Source organism: Schistocerca nitens, chromosome 4 (genome assembly GCF_023898315.1).
Source record: "Schistocerca nitens isolate TAMUIC-IGC-003100 chromosome 4, iqSchNite1.1, whole genome shotgun sequence".
Taxonomy (NCBI): domain Eukaryota; kingdom Metazoa; phylum Arthropoda; class Insecta; order Orthoptera; family Acrididae; genus Schistocerca; species Schistocerca nitens.
Genome location: NC_064617.1, coordinates 879,061,874 through 879,075,976, shown reverse-complemented (window position 1 = coordinate 879,075,976; position 14,103 = coordinate 879,061,874). Strand labels below are relative to the sequence as shown.

At 39.1% G+C, this 14,103-nt stretch overlaps 1 protein-coding gene across 1 annotated transcript in view; it reads right to left on the bottom strand.

Moving 5' to 3' along the window:
- Nucleotides 1–337: 337 nt before the first annotated feature.
- LOC126253390 (ELMO domain-containing protein 3-like) overlaps nt 338–14,103 on the bottom strand; it is a 131,989-nt gene continuing 118,223 nt past the window's right edge. The window contains exons 6-7 of the mRNA XM_049954685.1: nt 5,478–5,605; nt 338–1,038 (exon numbers count right to left, since the gene is read on the bottom strand). Coding sequence (XP_049810642.1) covers nt 884–1,038; nt 5,478–5,605 — 283 coding nt within the window. The 3' untranslated portion in view covers nt 338–883. The remainder of the gene's footprint in view (nt 1,039–5,477; nt 5,606–14,103) is intronic.

Genomic DNA, 14,103 nt, shown 5'->3' with positions numbered 1-14,103 from the left:
AACAGACTTGTACAGCTTTTTGTGTGTTTCTGCTTCATTCTTATTCCATTGATTATGAGACAATCATAAAATAACTTAATTTAGTTACACAAATAATTATTTGCAAGCTAATTATTGCACAAAGTGTGATACAAATCTAACATTGGGTTTACTAGTTTATCATGCTACATATGTTCATGTATGCACACACACACACACACACACACACACACACACACACACACACACACACACACACACACGCATGGGGGGGGGGGGGGGCATCACATCAGCAGAAGGAAAAACAGTTATACTGAAGATTAGAATTTCATATCAGCTGCGTCATAACAATGAACTCTTTATTAGTGACTTGTGTAATACACTTCCAACTTTATAAACAATATAATTTTGAAAAATTATGTACGACTTGAGTTACATGATAAAATTTAACATTTTCATTCAACATCAAGAAAACTACTTATATTTAATGATATTTGTATGTGTTCATGTTTCTCTTTTTCAATTGAGCCATTGTTGATTGATTATCAAGAAGATAAAGAAAGATGTGGATAAAAGGAAGACAGGAGGAAATCTGGGTGGCTGAGCAGTGGGAGCAGAGGGGGGGCGGGGGGTCATTTGAGTGTCATGAATGAAAAGAACAAAAGAATAATATAGGATACAAGGCAAAAATATACCTTAATGCACAGTGCTGACATAGTAAATGCAAATGGTGGAGGACCTTACTACTCAAAATATATGAGATGACTAATGGTGTAAAAAATTTTATTAGTGTAGATGTAGGCCAGTACAACTTCAATGTTACGTGAGTACAACCTGTTTTTTGAGACCAACATATTTTAATACTGAAAACTGTTTATATAACTGTTACATAAACATTGAAGTTTTAAATGAATACTTCAGTTTTTGCCTGGCTTCGTAAGTCATGGAAGCTTTCCAAATAACTCAGCTTCTCAATGGATGATTCTGAAGCTGCTTTGACATGAGCCTGTAGGTTCTTCAGCACTAAGCGAACATTGCTTCTGCAGAACCATTCAACATCTGGAAAAAGATAGCAGGAAAGCAACTAATTTAACATTTTCACACATTAAATTTGCTTAAAGTTTTTCAGCACAGTAATTAAAGCTGAGACACTTTTTGAACAAAGAAAACTCCAACATTCAAGATCTGCAAACCTCTACTTGATTAAAAACGGAAGTGAAAAATTGAAACTAACAATATGACATGAACTGAATAATTATTTACTGGCCACTGAAATGTAGTAAATGGTGCATACAAAAGCTAAGATGAGCATGCCACTAAAGATGCTACTAGCTGTATTTTGGAGCTGAGATGTTAAGCAGTTCTCTAGTACAGTAAGGGAGTTTATTCCCAAGTTTGATTCTTGCTACTGAAAAGGACTCAGAGAAACGAGCTGTTTGATTGAATAGGACAGAAAGGATTTTTATGTAATGAGAAAGTGTGTTTCTGCTGCGTCATTCAGAAAAGATGGTCAAGGGTGAGGAGACACAGTTAAGGCCCTTGTTTGTAGATAGGATGATAAAAGAAACATAATGTATTCACATAGAGAACAAAAGTTGGTGGACTTGAGTTTTTAAAAAGGTCTACAAGTGGTTATTATTATTTATTCATGTGCTCTTATTCTTAAACACAGCCAAGGATTTTGGCAGAGCTGACAGACGCAGTACATGTACTTAGCCTATTATGGATTCTCAGTATGCAACATGATACTTACAGAGATTTTTGTTATTTTTACTTTATAAACATCTGATGAACAGGCCATGCAGCCAGCGCCAGTGTCAGATGACCCTTTCAATGAAAAGAGGGGAGGGTGAACCCAACACAGCTTGTCTGTTGAGCGAAAACCATGATGGCTGATATCAAAACCTTTCTTTTTTGAAAGAATGAAGACACAAAGGATTGTCCATGTAAGTCAAACATGTGCATAAAACAAGCAGTGATCACTCTAGTAGCAAAGTGCATGGTGCGGCAAAAAGTGACTAAAACGCAAAATTATCTGATTATATAAAAAATATTCCCATCCTCAAAACACGAAGCTCGAATAAAGGAACAAGATATAAATAAATATAGTAGGAAAGTTCTAGCAGAATGTAAATAATTTAGGAGTAAAAGAGACCACTGACCAAATAGCAGAAGTGTTGAGTCTTGATAGGAGCACATAAAAGAGAAAGAAAACTTGCTAGCTTTCAGAATAAATCCTTTATCGAGCTAGATATCACACACACACACACACACACACACACACACACACACACACACACACACACACACTACACTACACTTCCTGTGCCCTACATTGTGCCAGCTGGACTCAAATGCTGGAACTGCATTTCAGTTGGTGGGGTCAGGCAGGCAGAGGTGGGGGCCTTATCAGGTTGGGTGCAGTACACGGAGAGGCGGAAGGCATGAAGAGAGGTTGGGAGTGGGTGGCTAACAGCTTGGAGGGAAGTGCCAGGTTTGTTGGGTAGGAATGGGGGGAGGGGGAGGGATGGTACCTGAATGGGCTAGGCCTGTGATGCACGGCTACTGGAACCGGTGGTGTGTGGCTCATGATGAAGGTGAGGTGGAGACATGGATTGGGAGGAGGTGACAGTATAGAGGAAGGGGAACTGTTGGGTGGGGGATGTGAGGACAGTGAATTAACAGAGATTGGGCCCAGGAGGGTTATGGGAACAACGGTTGTGTTGCAAGGATAATTCCCATTTACGTAGAATCAAACAATGAAAACTCCATGTTGGATTATCAACAACACTAGTAAAGGGATAGATTGCTATTCACCACAAAGATGACCCGTTGAGATGTAGACAGGCACAACGAAAAGAATGTTACACATTATAGCTTTTGGGCAAAACCTACTTCCATTTGTGTAGTTCAGAAAAACTGGTGGTAGAGGGGAGAATTCAGATGGCCTAGGTTTTTAAGCAGCCATTGAAATCAAGTGTTTGTGCTACATTGTACATTGTGCCGCTGGATTATCAACTTCGTTCTTGGCCACAATTTGGCAGTGACCATTCATTCTCGTGGACAGCTGGTTGGTTGTCATGCCAATATAAAAAGCTGTACAGTGACTGCAGCAGAGTTGGTATATGATGTGGCTGACTGCTTTCACAGGTGGCCCTGCCTATGGTGGGATAGGATAAAATTGTGACAGGACTGGAGTAAGAAAAGCTAAATGGATGGATGGATTCGAATATTATCCCTGTGCCAAGAGGTTGGTAGTGGGAGTGACACAGGAATGGACCAGGACGTTTTGTTGGCTGGGTGAGTGAGTGACAGAATACCACTTGAGGAGTGGTGCAAAGGATCATTTTTGGACATGATGGTACATAATCAAAGCCTTGATTGATATGCCATCCACAGGTGGCCAGGCTGCAAGGGAGCTATTTTTTTGGAGTGGAAGGGGCAGCTGTGAAAATGCAGGTATTGGTGGTTGGTGGGTTTAATGTGGACAGACATGTAGATGGAGCTATCAGAGAGGAGGAGGTAGATATCAAGGAAGGTGGCACACTGGGTTGAGGAGGACCAAGTGAAGCAAATGGGAGAGGTGATGAGGTTGCGAAGGAATCAAGAAACGGTGTCTTGGCCTTGAGTCCAGATCATGAAACCACCATCAATGGACCTGAATCGGACAAGGAGTCTGGAGTTTTGGGAAGCTAGAAATGTTTCTTCTAGATGGTGCATAAAAAGTCGGCACAGGAGGGTGCAATGCAGGTGCCCATGGCTGTGCTGTTGATTTGTTTATATACTTTCCCCTCAAAGGAAAAGTAGTTGTCTGTCACAGTAACGTTGGTAAAGCGTACGAAAGAATGAGAAAGTGGGTTTTGGGTCTGAAGGATGTAGAGAGAGGTAGTGCTCGATAGTGGCAACGCCAGGGGCATTAGGGATGTTGTTGTGTACACAGGTGGCAGCAACAGTAGATCTCTGACCAATCCAAAATGGTTAAACTTGGGTGTGGAGCTGAAGGTAAGGCTTTTGGATAGAACTGACACTTGTATGGGATTGAGGTTCTTGGTGGAAATGTTAGCAACTGTGTTTTGAGTTCATCTGGGTTCTAGTTCTTGTGCAGTGTTGGGAGTTTTGGAGGTGTGGCAAACTGAAAGGGTCAGCTAGGCAGGGTCCACGTGCTATGGCAGGTTGACAAGTGTGTTCACTATGGGTAGGATAGGTGTTGATAGGTAATGGTGCTCCAAGGCGGGAAAGGATATCAACAGAATGGACAATTTATGGAGGTGGTGTCTGGAATGCTCTTTCAGGTGTTGGAGGGCAGGGGTTTCAATTCTGAAAATGTTGTGTACGCAGTTAGGATTGCACAGTAATCACAGCTTTATCTCCTGGGTCCCTACCCAACATTGTTGATGCCGCCTCCCTATACACCAACACCACCCTTCATACCCACAGCTTTGCTGTTATCGCAACACTAACTCTCCCTACATCTTTCAGACTTCAGACCCCAAACCCACTATCCCATTCCTCGTACACCTTACCAACTATATCCTTACACACAATTACTTCTATGTATACAAACAAAACTGCGGCACAGCCATGGGCACCCTCGTGGCACTCTCCTATGCCAGCCATCTAGAGCAATCCTTCCTCGCCTCCAAAATCCCCAAACCCCTCCTTCATTTATATCTTCAGGATCTGGACTCAGATCCAAGATACACTTTATTCATTTCCCACAACCTGAACACCTACTCTTCTATCAACTTCACCTGATCCTCCTCATAACCTAACGTGCCACCTTCCTGGACCTTTCAACCTTTCTGATGGCTCCACACACCTCTGTCCATACTAAACCGACAAACCACCAATAGCGCCTGCATTTCAACAGCTATCATCCTTTCCATACCAAAAAAATTGCTCCCATACAGCCTGGCCACCCATGAACAAAATATCTGCAGTGACGAGAATTCTGCTGCACTCACACTGAGCGGCTTTTTATGTTGGTATGAAACCAACCAAGTGTCCATCAGATTGAATGGTTACTGACGAAGTGTGGTCAAGAATAAACTTGACCACCCTATAGCACAACATGCAGCTGAACTACTAAAGAATGCTTCACAACCCATGCCATCTGGACCCTTCCCTCCAGCACCAGACTTTCTAAACTATGTAGATGGGAGTTATCCTTGCATCACCATCCTTTGCTGACATAATCATCCTGGTTTCAATTTCCATTTTCCTCACACTGTCCATCAAACAGCTTCCCTTTCCTACCTCCATTATGGCGCACACTACACTGGCTCTGGCACCAGTAAATTGTGTGTGTTTTCTAACTCTATAAACTATTTATTCCAAATTCTAGCCAAGTTTTTCTTTTGTGTTTTCCTGCTGACAACTCACTGCTATCCGGTGGCTCATCTCCTTTATCCTAAATTATGAAAAAGATATAAGCATGTTAATTTAAGAAAACAGTCTTACATTTATAAACGTACACTAGTTGACAAACAAAATGATACCTTTCAGCACAAATCCTGAGTCCTTTATGGTCTTATGTTGCGTGGTCCACACTTGAAGCAGATGGAAAAAAATAGCAGCATAAAATTCATTAACCACATCAAAGACCTGTTGGCGTTCATTGCATTCCCTGAAACATAGTTCATATGTAGCTATTAAATTTATGCTCTAAATACTGATCAAGTTCTTTAATTATTGTTACAACTAGATTTTTTTACTTTCACTTAAAATGAAATACGTATCATAGAGATGGCCATTTCATGAATATATTGTGACCAACTTTGACTGGAATCCAGATTTTCTGCTTTTTTGGAAGCACCCACCTTAAGTCAGCTACACAACAAATGAATTTCACTGCACATTAAACAATTACAACTGGTTTTCACTAATATCATTTCATGTCATTGTATTTACAATAACTTCACCCTCACTGAATCCACGTTCATTTCAGTGAGTATAATTAATTCTGCAGGCAATATAAGATTTAAAAATGAATGTTTCATTCTACCACATGATAAACCTTACATATAATCTGTAGTCTGCAAATATCTCTATACTCTCCATAATCTTGTTCAGCTGCAAACAAGGAATGTTATTGGTCTTCTCATCTTTCTTTCCTTCTTCTGGGGCAAGTACTGCATTCCTTGCCCATTTTCTTCACACACTGATCATAAATGCACTGAACTGTTTCTTCTCATACAATTTGTGTTCCACTTCCTAGACTTAGTCATCATTTTTTCTCTCTTGCCTCTCTTTCGCTCTTCTTGTTACATTTTACTTTTTTATCTTCAGTCTCTAATCCTCTGACATAGTGTGGTATAGGATAATATTTTATTGGTAGCACCTGTGCTAGTAAAAACATTGAGAGAAAGTTGTGCAATATGATATCACAAACTGAGAGTTTGGGAAATTCGATGTACAAAAATTTATTGGCAAATGCATGAGTTATTATTATTCAAAATGTACTGAATGAATGACAAAATTTACTATAAATTTACTTGTGTCTCACAAAGGCAAGAGCAGCTCAAGTTGTCACCATCCTGATTTTATTTCCACCGCAATCTCCATGGGATCCCACAGTTCACTGGCTACTTCAGCTTTAGCAGGTTGAGGAATGATACACCTCCAATGCAGATTTACATGGAAAATCAACCCTCCAAACTGCCACCAGTGGCAACACTCAGTCTCCTGCTGCTGCAACAGGCTGGAGTCATTACAATTATATCCCATCACTGTTGATGGGATGAGGTGATGGTGGAGATATTGAAGGGAAACCAAATAAAATATGTTAATTCAATCTATGCAGTGATATGCAGCACAGAAAATTAAGGACAAAACAGTTTTATCGGAGATTACAAAGGACGTGAAAGATTAGTTAAACAGAACACAGAGTGTCTTAACAAGAATTTATAGAATGAACTTCAATTAAAATGCACCAAGAGTAAAAGAGAATAACTGGATTAAGTCAGGTGGCACTCAGTGAGCTAGATAAGAAAATAAGGCACTAAAAGTAGTAGATGAGTTTTGCTGTTTGGACAGCAACTAACTGACGACAGCAGAAGTAAAGAGAATATAAAATCTAAACGGGCAATATGAAGAAAAATGATTTTATGCAAATGAAATGTGGACAAGAAAAGTCCAGAAGCAAGTGTGATGCTACAAAAGAGTGCAGAAGATTGGATGCATTTATGAAGTAACTAATGAAGATGTACTGGGTATGCCATAGAAAGGACAAAACTACTGAACACTATATTTGGGCAATAATGTTCCTTCTGTGCAATATAGTGACAAAGTACAATTTAAGGAGACATATTAGAAAGATTGACAAACAATTTAAGGCAGAATGGTAACTCTGGCATGAGTGGGAGGTGGGTTGCATACAATAAAATTATCATGAAATCCCTTTTAGATCTGCCTTTTCTTTACAAAGTGAGTTCTGCTCTGTCTTTCATTTTTTGAGTAAACTGTAGTCCTTTTGTTGCTCCAAAGTCCCACATTTTCCATCTCTTTTCTTCAAATCACTGCAGTCTTCTATTAAACCAAAAACCAACAGTGGCATTTTTCAATATACCGGGTGATCAAAAAGTCAGTACAAATTTGAAAATTGAATAAATCACGGAATAATGTAGATAGAGAGGTACACATTGACACACATGCTTGGAATGACATGGGGTTTTATTAGAACCAAACAAATACAAACATTCAAAAAATGTCTACATCTACATCTACATTTATACTCCGCAAGCCACCCAACGGTGCGTGGCGGAGGGCACTTTACGTGCCACTGTCATTACCTCCCTTTCCTGTTCCAGTCGCGTATGGTTCGCGGGAAGAACGACTGTCTGATAGCCTCCGTGTGCGCTCTAATCTCTCTAATTTTACATTCGTGATCTCCTCTGGAGGTATAAGTAGGGGGAAGCAATATATTCGATACCTCATCCAGAAACGCACGCTCTCGAAACCTGGACAGCAAGCTACACCGTGATGCAGAGCGCCTCTCTTGCAGAGTCTGCCACTTGAGTTTATTAAACATCTCCGTAACGCTATCATGGTTACCAAATAACCCTGTGACGAAACGCGCCGCTCTTCATTGGATCTTCTCTATCTCCTCCGTCAACCCGATCTGGTACGGATCCCACACTGATGAGCAATACTCAAGTACAGGTTGAACGAGTGTTTTGTAAGCCACCTCCTTTGTTGATGGACTACATTTTCTAAGCACTCTCCCAATGAATCTCAACCTGGTACCCGCCTTACCAACAATTAATTTTATATGATCATTCCACTTCAAATCGTTCCGCACGCATACTCCCAGATATTTTACAGAAGTAACTGCTACCAGCGTTTGTTCCGCTATCATATAATCATACAATAAAGGATCCTTCTTTCTATGTATTCGCAATACATTACATTTGTCTATGTTAAGGGACAGTTGCCACTCCCTGCACCAAGTGCCTATCCGCTGCAGATCTTCCTGCATTTCGCTACAATTTTCTAATGTTATTCTATTATAAATTAATGTTATTCTATTATAAATGTCCGACAGATGGCGCTTCATCTGATCAGAATAGCAACAATTAGCATAACAAAGTAAGACAAAGCAAAGATGATGTTCTTTACAGGAAATGCTCAATATGTCCATCATCATTCCTCAACAATAGCTGTAGTCGAGGAATAATGTTGTGAACAGCACTGTAAAGCATGTCCGGAGTTATGGTGAGGCATTGGCGTCTGATGTTGTCTTTCAGCATCCCTGGAGATGTCGGTCGATCACGATACACTTGCAACTTCAAGTAACCCCACAGCCAATAATAGCACGGACTGAGGTCTGGGAACCTGAGAGGCCAAGCATGTCGAAAGTGGCGGCTGAGCACACGGCCATCACCAAATGACGCGCGCAAGAGATCTTTCACGCATCTAGCAACATGGGGAGTTTTGTTTTTGTTCTAATAAAATCCCATATCATTCCAAGCATGTCTGTCAATTTTTACCACTCTATCTACATTATTCCATGGTTTCTTAAGTTTTCAAATTTATACTGACTTTTTGATCACCTGGTAGTTATTGTGTTCTTAAATGTGAATGCATCTGTGGCATTCCATTTCACTGGATATGTTGCTTGCTTTTCTTGGTCAGACATTCTCAGTTATATATCATTCTAATCATTCTAATACCTGTCTAAATCACACATTTTCTTTCTCTAACTCCTGAACAAATAAATGTCATTTTCAGAAGGTTAAAATTTGAGACAATTTATTAGTTTTATTGTACAACCCAGACACTGGGGTTCTATAAAAAGTGCACTAATGAGATATATAAGTGGTGTCTTGGCAGTTCTTAGATACGTCCAGAAATTAGGTTGCACTCACAAACATATATGATATCCTGAAGCAAAAAAAACTACAAATAATTTTCATGAAGGTTACAGTTCTTCATTTGCTTATGTAAGTCACAGTTTTCTTCAATTTATAATGCACAGTCTCACAAAATGTCAAGTGCATTTAGTTTATATAATATAAATCATTAAGTGTGTGGGTACTTCTCACAAACTCTAGAGCCTGATCAAAGTAAATACAATGTAAATAAAAGATCGTCTTTGGAGTGAACTGGAGTGACTGACATAAAGCACTCCAGTCCACCTTATATACCAGTAGGTCAAGCCAATTCGACATGTGTGCACAATAAATCACAGTGGAAGAAATGAGACTACAGTACTGTTCCTCTACTGAACAGAACTTATGACAACACCCTTCACAGAAGTCACCACAGTAGAACACATTCACCCACTATTATTTGCCATGAATGCATACACAACTGGTTCACCCAATCATTATGTAAGACGGCCAGGTGCTTTCCAGTCAGTCTTTCCAGCTCGCTCTTAAGATGGCTGAATGGTTTATAGCCGAACTATTAGCAGCACAAAGAGTTTGTGCTTGTGAGAACTAAAAGATTCACATAAATGAAAGGTAATATCTTTCATGAATATTTTAAAATATTATCCCAGCATTTGGATTTGAATGCGATAGATTCTTATTTCTCATTACACACAGTGTTCAAGAGTGCTGTACAGTCACAGAACTCCTGTAATTCAACTTAGTATTGACTCAATAACAACAGCTCTTCAATTAAGTATTACATATACGTTAAGTACAGATTGACACTAGAAACAACAAATTACATGTTTTGATGTTGCTGAGCAACAGTCATACAATAATTTTTAAATGAACACACTGCCATTTGACTATATTGTTTATTTAACCCTTATGCAGTCGCACTGCTTTTCATAACATTAATAGTCATGTGGGATGTTGCTAACACCCCGAATAAAAGTGGCTATAATGACATTGTTGTGCAGCATATCACTGATATGAACACATTTACTTCACAAATGGCTATTTAGAATGTTATCTCCCAGTACATTGGGTCTAGTGCAGCGGGGGATACAACCCGTCGGCTTTGAACAATGATGTCACAAGTCGCCAGAGACCATGTATTACAAAGATGAAACAGCTGAGGAGAATGTTGAGAAACAAAGGAATGCGAGAGAGATAAACATTGATCTTGTCAAAAGCCGAGAAGCGATTCTTCTTAGTGTTGTAGCTCCCTTCAGTAGCTGATAAGTGTTTTTTGGCTATTTAAAAAAAAAAATCTCACGAGATAGAATAAACTGATCCTACTTTATTAAGCAATATCTTGTCAAAAGCCGAGAAGCGATTCTTCTTAGTGTTGTAGCTCCCTTCAGTAGCTGATAAGTTTTTTTTTTTGGCTTTTTTAAAAAAAAATCTCACAAGATAGAATAAACTTTTTGCTGTTATGTTTTAGTTTAGTTTTTTTATTGATTGCTTAATAAAGTAGGATCAGTTTATTCTTTCTCGTGAGATTTTTTTTTTAAAAAGTCAAAAAACACTTATCAGCTACTGAAGCATCTGTATCTTAGGATCAGTTTATTCTATCTAGTGAGATTTTTTTTTAAAAAAAGCCAAAAAACACTTATCAGCTACTGAAGCATGTGTATATTCTAATGGGTGCGGGAGTTCCGACTCCTGGGGGGGTGGGTGGGTGTTATGCATGGCTAATCTATTCTATTTGCAGTTTACCATTTTCGCTTTTGCTGTTATGTTTCAGTTTCGTTTTTTTTTATTGATTGCTTAATAAAGTAGGATCAGTTTATTCTATCTCTTGAGATTTTTAAAAAAAAAAGCCAAAAAACACTTATCAGCTACTGTGCCTTGGACGCTAATAGTATCCCATTCGTTACTTGAGCTATATAGCTATACGCAACATTTTTATCTTGCTCGCGAATTGACATATATAGTGTCAGTGTAAAGGCGAAGTGAAGTACGGGATACAAATTATAGTTGTGTCGTCAGTGTAAAGGCGAAGTGAAGGATGTTGTTGTGATGGGGGTTTCGGAAGTACACATTCGAAAATGTCATGCTGATACTAGAGCTGGAAAACGAAAAAAGATCGCCAGCTCCCAAATTTCTGTTACGTACTTCGCAACACGGAAATACACATATTGGTGGAATAAGAAAGTGAAGTATGGCAAAATAGTGAAATAAAGATAAATAAGGAAATGGAAAAGAGAACTTACCACACGGAAATATCGACGAATAACGGAAGCTCGCCTAAACAGACAGTAATGAAAATCACATACCCACACTCACAACAAACACATTACGAAATCTCTCTCTCCCATACACACACACACACACACACACACACACACACACACACACACACACACAGACAGACATTCACCAACCCCACCCCTCCTCCCTCCTGAAATTAACTGAGATGTTTGGGACGGTACATTTTGCCCACATGTTTAATGAAACATTTAAACGGGCAATATGTCCGCGGAATGCTTTGTCTCCAAGAATACTCATCTAGATGGCTTTGAAGAGTTGAAATTTGGCGTTTCCCTTTCCCTATGAGTGATTTTACCGCTGACCAGTACCCCTCTATGCTGTTAGTACAGGCGCCTGTCGATAGAGATCTAAATTCAATACACTACAAATTGTTCTATAATAAAAAATTAATAATCCACATTACCTCAATATCATTACGAAAAATATTAAGTACCGTCCGAATAAAAAACAAACAATTAAGTTAATTAAATCACACGTTTAATGATGTACCGAATATCAAGCGATCGCTTTTAGATTAACATTCAATTATTTTAATGATAGTGCTTATTAGAACACAGAACTGCTTTATTATCTATGCCTCGAAGTGAAGGCATTACGATCTATGACTAAGGAATGACGTCATTGTTCAAAGCCGACGGGTTGTATCCCCTGCTGCACTAGACCCGGTACATTACCATTTTATTTAATATTACATTAGTATTAAATTGGGTTATTTGAAACATATGCAATAATTCCCATTTTATTGCAATATTTTGTTTAATTATTTATTTCTGTTATTCTTCATACTGTATTACAGGTATAAGACATTATACATATAATTAAACATTTGTTCAGTCAACTCATACAAACATTTTATGAAATCGGTCACTATCACTGGCTGCAAGGGATGCGTTATCGTAACACTTTTCACGCCCATTTCTCATGTGCTTTACACACATAACTTTCAAACATCGAGCACAGTGCGATTTAATTTTGTATCTTTACTCCAAGGAGAAACTGTGCAGCACCTGGGCTTAAGTATTCTTTGTTCAGAAGGTGGTGCATTGTTGATGTCTTCAATTCCCACCATTTTTGCAGCTCTCTGTCTATCTTGTTTAGGCAGGGAGTGAGTGGCTGCTCTCTTGCACACTATGGAATTTACTAATGACCTTCTAACATAATGTAAAAACATTCTTCGGGAAATCCTCTCACTGTTATTATTTGCATATACGATGAAGGTGTTAATGCAAGCAATGTCAATCATTCAGAAAAATAGGGCAAGTGGCCAGCGTCTAGTTTCTCTTGAGGTTGAATAACGCACATTTCATCTATTGTGTCAACATCTGGTCTCATTGTACATTGTTATAATTTCTGGTTTCTTTCCGTCCGCAGTATTAGTGTCAATGGCACCATCATGATGCAAAGATGAAAGGAGAATATCGTTTTTGCCCTTCTTTGGCACATATGAAACTATGGCGATATCCTTTCTGAATCCAAAAATGCTGCTTCTAAGTTCACGACCTCTTGTGCAAACAAAGTCTGGAGGGAGCTCCCTCTTATTCTTTCTAAGAGTTCCTACTAATGTAAGTTTCTTTTTCAGGAGCTCTTCAGCCAGTGGTACGGAACAAAACCAGTGTCTAGAGTCACATTGCGTCCTGTACCTTCGATAGGCAGTACAATCTATTTACTATCTCCTTAGGCAAATTTGACAGTGCAAAGGGACCCTCTGGCTGTTTCCCAACATAGATTTCCATCCCCAAAGTATACCATGTTCTTGCGTCACATAAGGTGAAAATTTTCAAACCATTTTTCGCAGGCTTGCTTGGTATATACTGTTGGAAACAGCATTTGCCTCTAAATGCAACCAATTGTTCATCCACTGTTGTAGATTCAGACACAGTAAAATTACTGACACAGTTTAACATGAATAATTCAATACAACGCAGCTAGGCGATCAAGTTCTCTACGCTGTGGTCTGTCTCGAATATCATCGAATCTCAAACAACGCAATAAGATACAAAAGCACCATAAACTCATTGTTGCATGAAATACTGCAATTCCAAAACCATTTGTGTCCCGTAAGTCTCCCAGGTTTTGGTGTCCTGCCCTGTAATGCCCAGCCAATATCGATAGACCCAGAAGAGCTTTGATTTCTTCCTCATTTGTTGGTTTGGCATCACGGTCTCTTGTGAAATTTGATGCAATGTGTTGTATGTAAATATTTGTGCACTATGTAATCTTTCTAATTATTATGTCATTTATAAATATCGAAAAACAGTCCACAGCAGTTTTCGCAGATTTTGCAATAGCTTTCACAACAGGGAGACGAATAAGGTCCACACTTCTAGTACTTTCGTTACGACTAGGACAACTTTTCATCCATTTTGTAACCTTAACCTTTCCAATAAAAAAAATCATGTTTGCTTTCATTATCTGCTGCACTTACTTGCAGTTTCAGTTCCAGGCTGTCTTCATCCTCCGTTTCTGTGTCACTGTG